The 14320-nt window shown below is 39.9% G+C and overlaps 1 protein-coding gene across 1 annotated transcript in view; it reads right to left on the bottom strand.

Moving 5' to 3' along the window:
* RAPGEF4 (Rap guanine nucleotide exchange factor 4) overlaps positions 1-14320 on the bottom strand; it is a 161568-nt gene that overhangs the window by 7920 nt on the left and 139328 nt on the right. The window contains exons 24-29 of the mRNA XM_086466116.1: positions 11240-11365; positions 10604-10782; positions 6341-6431; positions 4038-4088; positions 3318-3405; positions 2917-2981 (exon numbers count right to left, since the gene is read on the bottom strand). Of these exons, the coding sequence (XP_086322242.1) occupies positions 2917-2981; positions 3318-3405; positions 4038-4088; positions 6341-6431; positions 10604-10782; positions 11240-11365 (600 nt within the window). The remainder of the gene's footprint in view (positions 1-2916; positions 2982-3317; positions 3406-4037; positions 4089-6340; positions 6432-10603; positions 10783-11239; positions 11366-14320) is intronic.

Below are 14320 nucleotides of genomic sequence, written 5' to 3'. Positions count from 1 at the left end.
TGCATGTTTTAAGATGCATCATTTAATATAAATAACAACAGAAACATCAGAAAACATAAAAGATTTAAAGGAAGCTGTTTCAGCTGAAGAGATGCCACTACATCAAACTTCTACTTTTGGCTGCCAGTTACAGGAATAAAGTTGTCAGCAGCACATCAGCTGTCGGGATCAGAGCTCTGTGGTGAGAATGTAGACATGATGCCAGAGGCTGTTCTCAGTTTCATCACTATGCTTACACAAGAGATGGAGGGACCCACCTCCTCCAGTGGCAAATGGCACCACCAGTGGCAACTACACAGATATTTTATTCATAAACTTCAGCAAGCATCAAAGTTAGGATGGATCAAGGGAAATAATTTTCAAAAGAACAAAGATGTTTTACACAGATCAGTAATAGAATGGGTCCCAGCAACATTCAGAGCTATGTCCATCTGCTTGTGACAGAACATCATCCAGCATAACGAACTGGCAGAAGCAACAAATGGCAGGACACAATTTCTGTGAGGAAATCTGGTTTCCGCTTTTCTCCTGAAAATGGCAGAATAACATCGCAGATTTACCTTGCGTTTATTCTTATGTAAAAGAGAGCTGAATTTATCTGTGTATTATCTGGCTGAGTGGTCTTGTCTTCACTAGTTAATATCTGGCAATTATGTGTGGATATGACAGTTGTAAGCATAACGCAAGTAGGCGGTAGCGACTGAGGTTTAACAGCAGGCTTTTCTTCTCTGCTTGACCCGATGACACATGCAAAAAGCTAAAAACTGCCAGGTCCACATTAGGATTTGAATGAATTATGTGGGTGGAATCTGAATATGTTGCTTTGAAGAGCTATGGGTTGAGAGAAGCAGTAAAAACACCACAGAAGCATGCAGAATACCCAGTGAAGAACACTAAAACCACAAAATATATACTTGTAGCAAGGCCTGGAGAAAAAGCAGAGTGAGCTTTTAGGTAGAGCACTAACTGAAGAAAGGTTTAGAATACTGAGAAAGGAGAATGTTTCCCTTTCTGTCGTGTGGAAGAACATGAGACATTATATTTATTCTTTGAGAAATATACAGCACCAAAAATACATTAATTGATCTTCACTTTCCCCTCCTAAAGGAAAAGCTCAAAGCTCAGACTACTGATCAAAATGGGTGATACTACCATTCATGCAGTATAAAATTTTACTTAAAACCTTTGGGTGCTACTACTAAACCCCTGTTCTGGAGGCAATGTGCAGACTAGGGTGAAAAGGGCAGACCTGCAGCAGTGTAGATATAGATCAGTCTGAGCTGCTATAAAATTCACTCTTGGCCTTGGGAGTGCCAAACTGCGATACAGAGTGCTGCAGAACCATTTCTAAATTACAAGCCTGGGTTGAACTTCTGTCTATGGGCAAGCACTCACAGAAGAGCTTCTGCCTCCTGTAATGGCTTTTACACATAATCAGGCATCAAGAAGAGCCTGAGGCACACAGCTCTAATGCCTGCAGATGTTCCGGCTCTTCTGGCTCAGGAGGTGTAAGCAGGCCAAGTGAGGTGGAGAACATGGAGCCAGTCATATAGCCACGGTTATAGCAATGCAGCTGCCATCTCTCCTGGTTTGGAGGTGCTCCAGCCAAGTCTGACAGCCCTTTGTGTTTCCCAAAATATTTACTATCTAAACTAAAATACATCTATTTATCTATCTAATTAGAACAAGCAGTCCAGGAAAAAGTCCTTTTCTGCAGGTAGAAGGCTCAAGGCCTTTGGAAGGAGATGGCAACACGTTCTGCATATGCAATTACAGAATGTCACTATTGCAAAGTGAGGTCAGGCCCTTACTCAGGCATTAGCACTACCATTAATTCCCAAAAAAGTCTCATCTTATTAAAGGGGTATTTTCACCCTAGGACAGCGGCTGTCCTGGGGCTACAGACTAAAATCTAAAAGAAGAATTCAGAGTGATGATCAGTTTTCTGTGGAGTTTTCTAAAGAGCTAGAAGTCCTCCTCTCTTCCCCTCTGTGGTATCAGTGCTCAGCAAGTAAGACAAGCTCCTTTGTAGTGCAGTAGAAGTAATCATGTAGTAGTTCTGGTTACTGTAGTAAGAAGAACAAGCAGATACAGGTGCAGAGTAGATATGCCCTAGCATAGCTGCTGCATCGAGCTTTACTGCAGAAACTGTAAGTCAGGTTTGGTTTTGCAGTGCAGCTGCTCACAGCTGGGCTTGGCTAACCCTGGTTTTCAGATGTAGGTGTCATGAACCACATTCATTAAGAACATGGCCTTAGCAACCAAGAAAACTGCTTCTTACTGCTCAGAAACTTGAGTTTCAGTTGAGATTTCTGCCATGGGAAGTTGCCTGCCTGCAGTTTTTAACAACATTGTTTGAAATAATGAGAACTTAGGCACAGGATTTAAAATATATCAAATCTGAGCATAAATTAACCTTCTGTCATTGATCCCCTTTTACAATATGCAAGCAATCAAGTCACAGAAGTCTCCTTTCACTTGTTAAAGGAAAGAAGAAAATAAGATGTTGTGCATGTTCTGCATTAAAGCTTCTTTCATTCTCTGAGGAGCAATGCAGAACTATCCCAGCCTAAGGCAGTTCAGTCTTGTTTGAAGGAACAGCAGTTAAAATCACAGCTTGGTCCCAAACTGGCTGTTAAAAATGGTCTTTAACAGCTCTGCTTCCTGTCACTGCTGCTGCCTCTCCTAGGAGATATTTTGGCTGTGCATGGCTCAGTGGACAATTGCTTCTCCACCTCTGTTATGTTTTCCAGAAACCCAGGTCTCAGGCACTGTGCACAACGCAGACTGTTTTTGCCAGCTCTTGGTCTTGCCTTCACTTTCTCTAGCCCTGAAAGTCATTGTTGAGAAGTTCACTCCTGAAGAGATGAACAGGGAGGTCTTTTTAAATTCTCGTTTCAAATGTGTCATACATACCATCTTTTCAAAGTTTACTAGGTTGTCAGTGAATGTCTTGTTTCCCTCATGAGTAAACGTCATGTCTATATAGAAATAAAAGCCACATAAAAGCCCATTAGTGAATCCTGGCCATACAACACAGCAGAACATTTTTTCGTTCCGTTACAAAAATCAAAGCAGCTATAAAAGTAAAACATTTAGTTTTTAATTTGCAGCATTTCTGAGACTAGTAAAATTGAGGTATAATATTCAGATGTACTAAAGCAGTTTTTCTTGTCTCTGTGTCATGCTTTTTATAATGGAAGAAGATCATACCTCACACTGAGATTGATTTTTGCTTTTTCTTGCTGCTAGTCTTATTCTTCAAATATTTGACAAATAGCTTTCAAGTTAATAATTCTAGTAACATCCAAGCTTACCTTTTATAAGTAGTGGCATGAAAGGAATTATTGGAGGGTCCAATTTAGCTACAGTTAGTCTGTAGGCCCTATGGTTTCTTGACGGATCCTTAAGAAAGAAATCAAATAATTACTAATATGTATTATTATATGTATTGAGACACTGTATGCATTCATTTAGATGTCATGGCATTTATTAAATTCATTATTTTCTCCTGTGGCTTTAAAAGTGCATCTGCAAACTAAGACACCTTTTATCATTCTCCCTACAGCTTACATAATGAGAATGCAGCCGCTAAACACAAACATTTTTCATGCCAAATAGCAAGGTAACATATGATTACAAAAAAATTGTTCATAAAAGAAACCACACATTTTTTCCTCCCTCCATGCAGCTGCAGATCCAGTTTTGCATATGTTGTAACACTAAAATGTATTGCCTGGAAAAATCCAGGTTGGAAAATATAATTTCCCATATGCACTATTGGAAAACATGTGATAAAGCTTTTCTGAGTTCCCAGATTAACTTTGAGTGGTACATAAGTTCTCTCAGAGTAGGTTCCTAAGAGTATAATTTATTAGTCATACATACTTGTTTTAGCAGCTCTAAAATAGGATCATAAACTTCTTAAAGTCAAACAAGGACATATAAAATGTTCTGAATCAAGGAATTCAAATCAGTTACTCAGAAACTGAATTAGCTCAGATTGTGCATAGAATAAGGGATCTATTGCTATTCACCATTAAGCTTTCAAACTCTGCATAGATCTTCTTGAACTTGCTTGGAAGTTTCTGTTAATAAAAACAAAAATAGCAAACGTTAATTAAATCCAATTTGTGTGGTAATTTTACTGTAAATGCTAGTTCCTTCTACAACGCCCTAAGTCAGGAAAGTGCTCTTTTTGCCAGATATTTCTAACAATGTGCTAATCTAAAATACAACATGTCTCCTAGCAACCAGATTATAAATAGAGACGGGACCAGCCATGAAACCTGGATCCTGATTTAAACCCCAACTTGAATTTACTCTTTTGGGATGTTTAGATTCAGATTTTTGTTCGTCTCATATTGGAATCACTGAATTCAGAATGTAAGTGAAAGTTCAAGCCAATGGTTTCAGGACACTCCTGATTGTAGCCCATGTGAAACCATAATTTACACCCAGCTTGCACAGGGATAACTCAGCTTCCTTACTCATACCTATGATGAACTGCCCTTGACACATTCAGATCCATGCCTGGGCATTTCCGTGAGTTTTTTTTGTTCATGCTGATTTATCATCAATCATCAAATTCTTGAAATGCCCAGCAGCCAAGGGCCTCTACCACTTTCTGGAGTATAAATTAATGAATAGTTTTTCAGCACACAATACCTACACAAACAAATCATGGTCAGTTGATCATGCAGTCATTGGGATGAGATGGGTTTTACCAAGTATTTTCTTTCCCCCTCATGTTATGTTAAACATATTAAATAATTTTACTATAAAGACTACAAGATATATTATAAATCAGTTTCAGAAATCACAGTAACGTTTCATGCACACTCAGAATATGTCAGCTTTCTAGTTTTAATAAGAAATTTCTCTATATTTGCTGATTAAATCATATTACTACTGGCAGCGGGTAACATTAAAAATTAATAGAGACTTTATAGTGCAGAAATGATTTTTTGCAATATTTTCTACATTTGGAGTGTGTACCCTAGCAAGATATTTACACTGTGCCACAGCAAGGGCCTAATTTTTAATGATGTGTGTGAACAACTGTGTGCCTAGTTTGCATATGCATGCAGATTAGGTATTTGTGAAATAAGTGGTATAATTGGACATTTGCACCTGCAAATACCTAATTTGTTCATGCAACTAATGTAAATGCATGATAATATAGCAAAAATCAGATCTTGATATGTTTGTTTTTAAGTGTATTCTATATAGATATCTGGCTAAAAATCAAGCTGCAGATTCTCTTAATAAACTGACTGCCCTACAGAACCAGAGTGTGATAACGTTTCCCTGAACTCAAGTTCATAACCCACACCTACACATGATCTGTGCCCCTCCAGCTCAGACCCTGTGCCCATTTCAGATTGCTGTATGTAGTGTATACGTTCAGTTCCCTCTTCTGTCCTCATACTACTCCTGTTCTGTCTCAGCTCTCCCAACTATTCCTCTCAGTAGCCACAAACGAAGGGTCATTATTTGGAGAAACGGAACTGTAGATCTTTGCCTTTAGCACTGATTGTATATACCACTTGCAACATGTACTTTTGAAAATGGGCCTGGTGTCTTCTCAGATGTGCTAGTCTGCTCTCCTGTTTCAGAGCACTTTTCTAAAGGCGTTCAAATTTTGGTCTCAGCTGCATCAATGACCTCAGTCATGCTAACTATTTTGAATGTCTAATGAAGAAAATATATGCACATTCAAATCTCCACTGCTTTTGACAACCTGTATGTTCCTAGTGGTTACATTGTGCCTACTGCCTCACCCTGCTGGACACTGCACCCTTTTTATGTACTCACATACGAAAGAGCAAAGGCACAGAGAAAGGTGGAAGCTCTGAGAATGAAAACCAAACGGACAGTAAGCAGGGGAATGCATGCCAGAGAGAAAACTGGACCTGGTTAGGACAAACCCACATTTTAATAGGGCAACAGAGTCCATATGGAGATCAGAAAATAATATGTAAAAACAGAGGATGGATTTTAGAGAAGTATCTACAGAGTGATCTCACTAAATGATCAGTAAAGTCAAATAGAGGACGGGCTGATGAAGGAGGTTAACTGGCTAACTTGGTTATCCTGTTGGGCAGTTTAGCTCATCAATAGAAGCTGCTGTTGTCACTCTTTTTAACTACTTGTGAGTACTCAGCACATCTATGGGTATACTGCCTCACTAATAAAAACTGTCAGCCTTAACTAAAGGCTTCTGCTCAGGAGCTGAATTAGTAGATCTAATTTTACCAGTAAATTTGTCATGTTTTTGCTAACTAAAAGCACAAATCCCTGTCAAACTTCTTGGAATTGGATTTTAGCTAAGACTTACCTCCCATGTTAACGAGAGACGGCTCACAGCAACATTACTCAGTCCCATAATAATAGCGAAAAAGGAATTCAGATTTTTGTATTCTTTACAGCTGAAACACAAAGTCGTAAGTATCAGGGCAGAAGTACACATGACAACCCTCTAAGAGCTGAACCAGGGATCTAGCATAGATGTGACTGACTTTGGGCAGCCCTAGCAGGCACACCTGTGGCATGCTGCTTCACCAACGTGTGAGTAATTCAGCACACACTGGAGGCTTCTTTCCCCTCCCTTCTAAAATGACCTCCTGCTTCCACTTCACTGGGTGCCAGCTTCTGCAAGGACATTAAAGGAGTCTTTGAAGTTCCTCCCAGAAACACAGTCCTGAAACTGGGCTCAATTCAGTCCCAGGAAATACCAGAAACAGTGGAAGCAACTGGTTTACAACCTCATTTGCTGCAGAACTTGCTGACAGCTACTGAATGCTGGAATCTGTCCCTAGACGATCTTCATCGCAGTCTACAGGGGTGCTGAGTCTTTTTAAAGGCCGAAGACCAGGCGTTTAGAGATGCATGCGTGTCATTGACCTCTCTTGCTGTATATGATTTCTAACTAGTACTTGTAGATTCTGGAACTCTTCAGGATGTTTCAAGCAAAGAACTGCCATTTGTTACCCGCATCATTAAAGAGGTCCCAGGCACTAGGAGCTCTAGGTCACCCTTCATCCCTAATGCAAAGAACTGTTGGTACCAATCAGGAAAAACTGGAAGATGTAAATGAGTATTATGGAAGATCCAACACACCATATGCAGGAGTAGACGCAATCTGAGAGGAACAGCCTGCACAACTGCTCAGCTGGGACTGCATCAGGTTGGTCATTGACACAGTGGGAGACTGCTGCCCCCTCAGATCTTCTGGCAGTGCTGCTCATACAAATTCTCTCACATCAGACTAGGGACAGTGAGCAAGGTTAGCGAAGATAAGCTGAAATGCTAAAGCTGCCCCAACTTATTCTGACTAGAGCAGATCAGGGAGTGTGCCTCATTAGTGGATCCGAGAGGAGATAAAGATGAAAAGCAGCCAGGACAGGCTGTCAGTGATAACTTCTTCCCCAAGCACAACTAAATCCAGAAAGGGGTATCTGTCCACAGCCTGTGACATTGAGAATAAATTGTGGCATGGTAAAAATAATTAGTACCACACAGCAGTAGTGTTCAAAGATACCAGGCAGCTGCAAATGCATCTGTAATGTGTAATTTGAATCTACCTTTCACTTTAAAAAATTTTGCCACATACCCTGGTTAAGCAAAGTAATTTGACAAAGTCCCTGTTAAAATCCATCTAGATGTATGACGTTCTACACCAAATATTCTGTAAATTCTAAAGGCTCTACACTAAATAGCTCAGTTCCAGATAGAAGACCACCATGTGCTACACGGCTCCACTGCAAACATGCTGCCTGGAAATGTCAGAAAGTGGATCCTCCAAAGGACCAGTATCCTCACAGCAGAGGTCCCTCTGCCTCCCAAAACAAACTGTATTGGAATAAATCTTCCTGTTAGTATGAATTGTGCACACACATATGCACACACTCTTGTCTCCAGCACAAACACATGTATGATTAAAATCTCTAGGTACTTACACAAGCATGTTCATCTTGGCATTTTCCCTGTAAACACAGAGCCTTCAAAAATTTCTTACAGGCTCCTTGGGCTAGTAACATAGGCATGTGTCTGGAAAGAATGATTTTCAAAAACTGAATGAAAGTGTCTGAGTATAGTAACACACAAGCCTGTGGGTACATCTGCAAAGAGGAAATATGTGTGAACTGGGTTTGTGGATATCCGTAAGAGTGTGTTATATTCACAAGTACATCCTATAAGGCCTTTCTAATACAATTAATATGGGAAGAACTCACTGTAGGAAATATAGCTCACTTCTCCCCTTTGTTTGAAAGTTTAATCCTACAATGGCTGAAGAAAAGAGATGAACCTGGTAACCTCTACATACTTTCCCAGCAGATGTAAAGGCAACAACGGCTGCTGGGACTGAAAGCACATGTGCACAGCACTTGGAGCCAGCACCTGGCCTTGCACTTGCCTGCACAGAGAGGGAGCACACGTTACAGGGTGTGTAGGGTGGCAGACAAAATGATGTGGCTTCTGCAATGGCATCTGAGCCCCCCATCCTGGAATCGAAACAGGGTTCTCAGTAACAGTTATCTTTGAAAACTGGTATGTGCAAGGCATCTCATTACCACCAGTCGTGCCTAAGATTAATAGTGCAGCACTGAGCTGTTCTCCCTGAACACTTTTCTAATGAGTCTAGTACTTCTAGGTACGGTAAAGTTCTTATTAGGTCTCAAGGATCTTCACAAGCAAAACTTCCTCAAAGGTACTGCTTCAAGGCCTGGGCCTGCATCTTTTGATCCAATTCCTTGGCTTTTTCTCCCCTTAACTTCGGTGCACTTTGTGTTTGTTTAACGCATGCTGTAGCCCCTGTTGCCATGGCAGCACTGCACAGAGGGCAGCAGCCTGGCAAAACTTCCCAGCGCCTTCCCAGCCGCTGCAATTAAACCTGTCCGCTCAGTTCGTATGGAGGAAAATCTTCTGCTTTGGATTTCTCTGCTTTCAGGAGACAAAGAGGACTCAGCAGAGCAGGCCGCTTTTAGCTATTTATTTTTAGCATTGTAGTGATACCAGAAACATGGAAGTAAACAGGAGGTTGTCAAGCTGTTGTAAATAGCATAGGATTAAAGCCATGACGCTGAGGAACCCATGGGCTAGGGCTGTTTAATAAGGAGCTATTTAACTGTAATTTTCAGGATACTTGATTTCAAGTGTTTATGGAAATTACTATTGTATCTTAATTTACCACATTTCAACATTTTCCCATTTCATGCCTCCGAGTTCAGAAAGGCCCCGACGCGCCTGTGTGCGGGTGCCACCGCCCTCTCCTGGCCACAGCCCGCCGGGCCAGGCCTTGTGTCCCAGCTTCGCGCTGCGAACGAGAGCGTGGAATATGCGGTGTATCTGTTTTTAGAAACGAAAGAGGTAAATTCTGCCCTCTGTTCCGAATATAAACCTGATCCTGCAGGCCCACCCCTAGATTCTGGAAATCTTCAGCTTCGACTGACGGCACCCCAACCGGCGGGCCCAGAGCCGTTCCCTGAAGGAGGCCGGCACTCGCCGAGTGGCCCTTCCCGAGGAGGGAGGCATGCTGGTGCCAAGTTTCGATGGAACACTGACTTCAGCTATGGGGGATTATTAACTGGGAGGAGAGCAGCATCACGGCTGTAATTTAACCTCTTCCTTTGCACAACTACATTTAACGACACAAAAAATGTTAAAAACTGATGGCTTAACTGCAAGTGATAACTCCTTCGTTCCATCAGACTGCCTAATGGCCTCTGGTCACAGTGCCCAAAGTCACAGACAAACACTTAAACAGGCAGTTCCTCGCCACACAGCTCAGCAAACTGTTTGTTCAGAAAGTGATGAATGTAATAAATAGACTACAAACTGGAAAGGAAGAGGGTAACAGTGATAAAAACCGTTAGCTGTGCAGGGCAGGGGCAAGCCCCTGCCCCCTCTGCAGTCAGTCACACCCTTGCCCTTGACTTCTCTGATAAGGAGTCAAGGCTGACATCTTTGACATGAAGGCTCCAAAGAGTTTAAGTTTTAATACGAATACAAGAAGACAGCAACAATTGCCTAATATCCAACCTCAGACCCAGCAGTTAATAACAAAAAGGATATTCATATTGTTACATTTTTAAACAAAAGTATTAGAAAAATATACCAAGCAGACTGAAGGTAACATGAGCCTCATCATCTCCATACTACACCTCTTTGCTCTCCCCTCTTGGTCTACCCACTCGGAGCAATTCTGAGGACAGTTTTCCTGAACAGCACCAGAAATACTCCTGTTCTTACGAAAATTAAGGCTCAATTTTGTTAGTATTTATTAATATTTGATAATGCATGTAAGGGTAAATTAAGGATTCTCCTAACGAACTGAAATATATTTACTCACAAATTTTATGTGAAAACATGGCCCTAAGAGATCACCGAACAAGAAGCAAAGGAGAACAGGACAGGAAAGAAGAATATATATATATATATTAACAGCGTTCTATACAGCCCTGTAAGGAAATGGACAGAATTACCAAACAGAGAACATTCTAACCCACTGTGTGTGGCTGTCTGAAAATAAAAAAGAAAAATAACCAAAAATTTACTATAGTGAACCTCATTTCCAGCTCACAGATGACTGTATACTTACTGGGCTGCTATCTTAATATACTTCTTTAACAGCTGAACACGCTTGCTGAGTTGAGAGCAAAGACAAATCTCAGTGACCACCCAGAACTGAATTTCATTAAATCTTCTTAAAAACAAGTCCAGATTTGCTGTGGTCTTCTTAAAATTGTGCCTTCCAAAAGTGTGATAGACTAATTCCAGCTAGGAAAAAGAAAACAGTTTGGAATTTTTTTTTTTTTAGAAATCTCATCTGTTGGACAGAGGAAACAGGCTAAGAATGACCAGGTAAGTATCTAGTCTGAAACTTGCTCTGCAGTTTACGTTTAGTGCTGTACAGATGACAAAGATTCAGGTTGCAAATCCAGTAGACAATAGCTGAGGCATACTAAAAGCATAACCATAGACTATGTATAAATAGATGAATACCTTAAGACCTACAAAGGTAATTTGATAAGCAGCACACATTCAGGAGTTTATTTTTGCATTTTGCCTACAAAATTAAGAATGCCTTATACTTTCAAAACTTGTAGGTGGCTTTATTGCAGTATCTTTGAAAACCAAGCTTAGAGAAAGTTTTGCAAATAATACACAAACCTACAATGTACAACTAAACAGTTTCTAACAAATTCTAATCTGCTGAACAGATAGATCCTCATACCTCATGCACACAGTTGAAGAGCTCCCAGTCATAAATTGTCATCTGATATGCTAAGTCTTTGGAGCTCATCAGTTCGAATGTTCCCACTGTACCTGTAGACGGTCCTTCTTGTTCTGGTAATGGTGCCTACAAATGGAAAAACGGTATAAAAATATTTTAGAAATACTAATTTGCATGACTGGTGCTTTTCTTCTGTAATGTTTCTGATTTTTTTTTCAACGTGACCACTTTCCTAAGCATGTTTCTAACAGTAAAACTGAAATTTGCCTTTAACCAAAGGTTGGCATTAGGAAATGAAAAGCCCTGTGCAAAATTAGTATCCACTATGCACAGGGTAGTCAGGAAAATTCTGAAAGCTCTTCAGAGGCACTGTAAGGAAATAAAACAGACTGTTCTCAGTGTGTTATTTTTAGCATTGTTCTAAAATTTGAAGCCAGATATAAATACTTCAATACACTTCGTGCTAACTAAAGCATGTCTGTTTGTTTAGGAGCATAGGTCTTTCCACAAAGCTTTTGTTATCAGTTTCCTTTTCCACATACACAAATAACTAGGCCACAAAGCACAAGCGAAATACTTTTGCAAGTTACTGATTCTAACGATGAGAATTATTACATCTGCCATACTTCAGAAATCTGCAGTGATTGCAAGATATTCTGATCGTTTATAAAATAAGCCTCATACTTTAACAGTACAGGGTTGCACTATTTCTGACTGCAAAACTCTTGGGTATGCTAATTAAAAATATATGCACACATTTCTTCATATGAGAAAGAATCCTTTAAATCATTCAAGTATAAACATTTTTGAAAGACACTTCCACACCACCCAATAAAAGAGGTGTGATCTACAGTTTTGCACACAAGTAAATCTCATATTAAAGAGAGATTTTAAGCATGGCTTGAGATCAAGTCAGATTTCAAGTAGTCTGCTGTATATATTAGGATCAAAGTGTTTGAACCAGTGCTGCTAAAATACTAACAAACAACCCTCTTGCAAATTCAAATGTGTTACCATCAGCAAAGCTTCCCGTGAACCCACGTTTTAATTGTTTTGTTTCCAGGAGAGGGCAGTAGAGTTCACTTACAAGTTTCTTTCTCCGTTTCTCATAGGGTCTTTGTTAGGTAATTACAGAGAAGGGAATTATCAACAGGCTCCTTTCTGAGTACAAACTCAATAGAGTACGCAAGATTAACAGACCATATTTACATACTGCAATACCAAAAATCATCTTACTAAATGAATCCCCTTTTATATAAGAATATTATGTTACCAATAAAAAAAGGACTGACTGGATTAATGCATGAAATTACTTTCTCAATAACACATGTTTTGCTAGTGTGCAGGTGCACAGGAAGCTGGGAGGGAGCGTGGCCAGGATAGCTGACCCGAACCAGCCCAAGGGATATTCCATACCACAGAATGTCATGCTCAGTATATAAACTGGGAGAGTTGGCCAAGGGGGGTGATCGCTGCTCAGGCATCGGTCAGTGAGCGGTGAGCAATTGCACTGTGCATCACTTGTCTGTCTTGGGTTTTATTTCTCTCTCTTTTTGTTACATTCCTTTTAATTACTATTATTATTATATTTTATTATTATTGTTATTATTAGTTTAGTTATTACACTGTTTTTATCTGAACCCGCAAGTTTTACTTTTTTTCAATTCTCCTCCTCATCCCACTGAGGGCAGGGGGGAGGAGAGAGCGAATGGCTGCATGGTGCTCAGTTGCTGGCTGGGGTTAAACCACAACATTTCTGTATCAGTTCTTGCTTTGTACTCTAGGGAAAATTTGCCTTTCAAATATCATCATAATACAAACTAATTAAAAATTATTAAACAAAACCACAGGCATTATTACCTTAAAAGCTCCATCTACAATTTAAAAAAAATAGTATATATAAGAAAAGTATTATCTAAAAAAAATCAGGACAGCCATCAATCTTATAACAGCCAGTAGATTGCTCTGAATCAGGATTTGCTCAAACACAAAATTTCTTTAGTTTAAGACAGAGTATGAATTAAAATTACAGAAGTTTTGTGTAGAAAATCCTAACTTGTGGAAGTCTGCGGAAAGAGAATTGCCCAGTCTGAAAGAAGGCTTTTTTCCCCTATTTGGAGACAAACACAGCATAGCTGTTACCATAACAAGCACATATTTTCCAAGGCTAGGGAAGAAGCACTTAGACATAAACTCATTGCATATTTGAAAATTCATCTAACCCAGAACAATTTTCACATGAGAATTGTCACGTGTAACATAAATAAACGTACAGGCACAGAGAGCAGCCAGAAATCGAAATGTGAAAGGATTAAAATGTGAGGTAGGTAAGGTTGTAACGTTATTTAATTTGTTTATACCTCTTTGAAAAAATGCAGCCGATAAGGGGATGTATTCTGTTATGCAGTGCTGAGAACCTTTTTAAAGGTGCTCAGTGTTGCTCCCTAATTCCTACTGAAGTCAGTCCAGTTGATGGAAACAAGCATATTGCAGCCCTGTATCTTAGAGCTCCCTGTAGCATTTTGAATACTTGATCCACGGTAAATAGCACAGGGGAAAAGGCACAAAGTCATGAAAATTCGCTGCCAAAGCTGTGTCTACACAGACAATGCAGAGCCATATAAAAGTACCCAGCACAGTTGTACTGACGCAACACCCCTGCTTTAGAGTAGCATGCCCCATGAGAGTATCTACTTGGCAGGATTAATTAACCTTAAGAAAACACCAGAATTTAATAAACTGAACAAGAGGTGTCTCTGCATGGAACTACAGTATGCTGGATGTGCATTCCCTTGTTACTAAATTGAAAGCAGCAGCAAAGCACAGATTTTACCATATCTATAAAAGAAATCAGGCATACATACTAAGTGGCTTGTTAAAAGCACACAGAAGGCTGAAACAAGGCTAGGAGTAATAGAGTTCATGCTGACATGACTTGGCAATGACATTTGTTTTTAGTGAAATAAAAGGAACAAAAAGTACAGTCAAATCAAAAACTCTATAAAAGCAGACCCCATGGAGATAGTTAGAATTACTGTATAAAATGTAAGTACTTATGAACAACCCTACTTAAGAAAAACC

This window comes from Leptosomus discolor, chromosome 5 (assembly GCF_034619465.1).
Source record: "Leptosomus discolor isolate bLepDis1 chromosome 5, bLepDis1.hap2, whole genome shotgun sequence".
Taxonomy (NCBI): Eukaryota; Metazoa; Chordata; class Aves; order Leptosomiformes; family Leptosomidae; genus Leptosomus; species Leptosomus discolor.
Note: the sequence above shows the minus strand (reverse complement) of the source record. Positions and strands in the feature narration are given on the sequence as shown.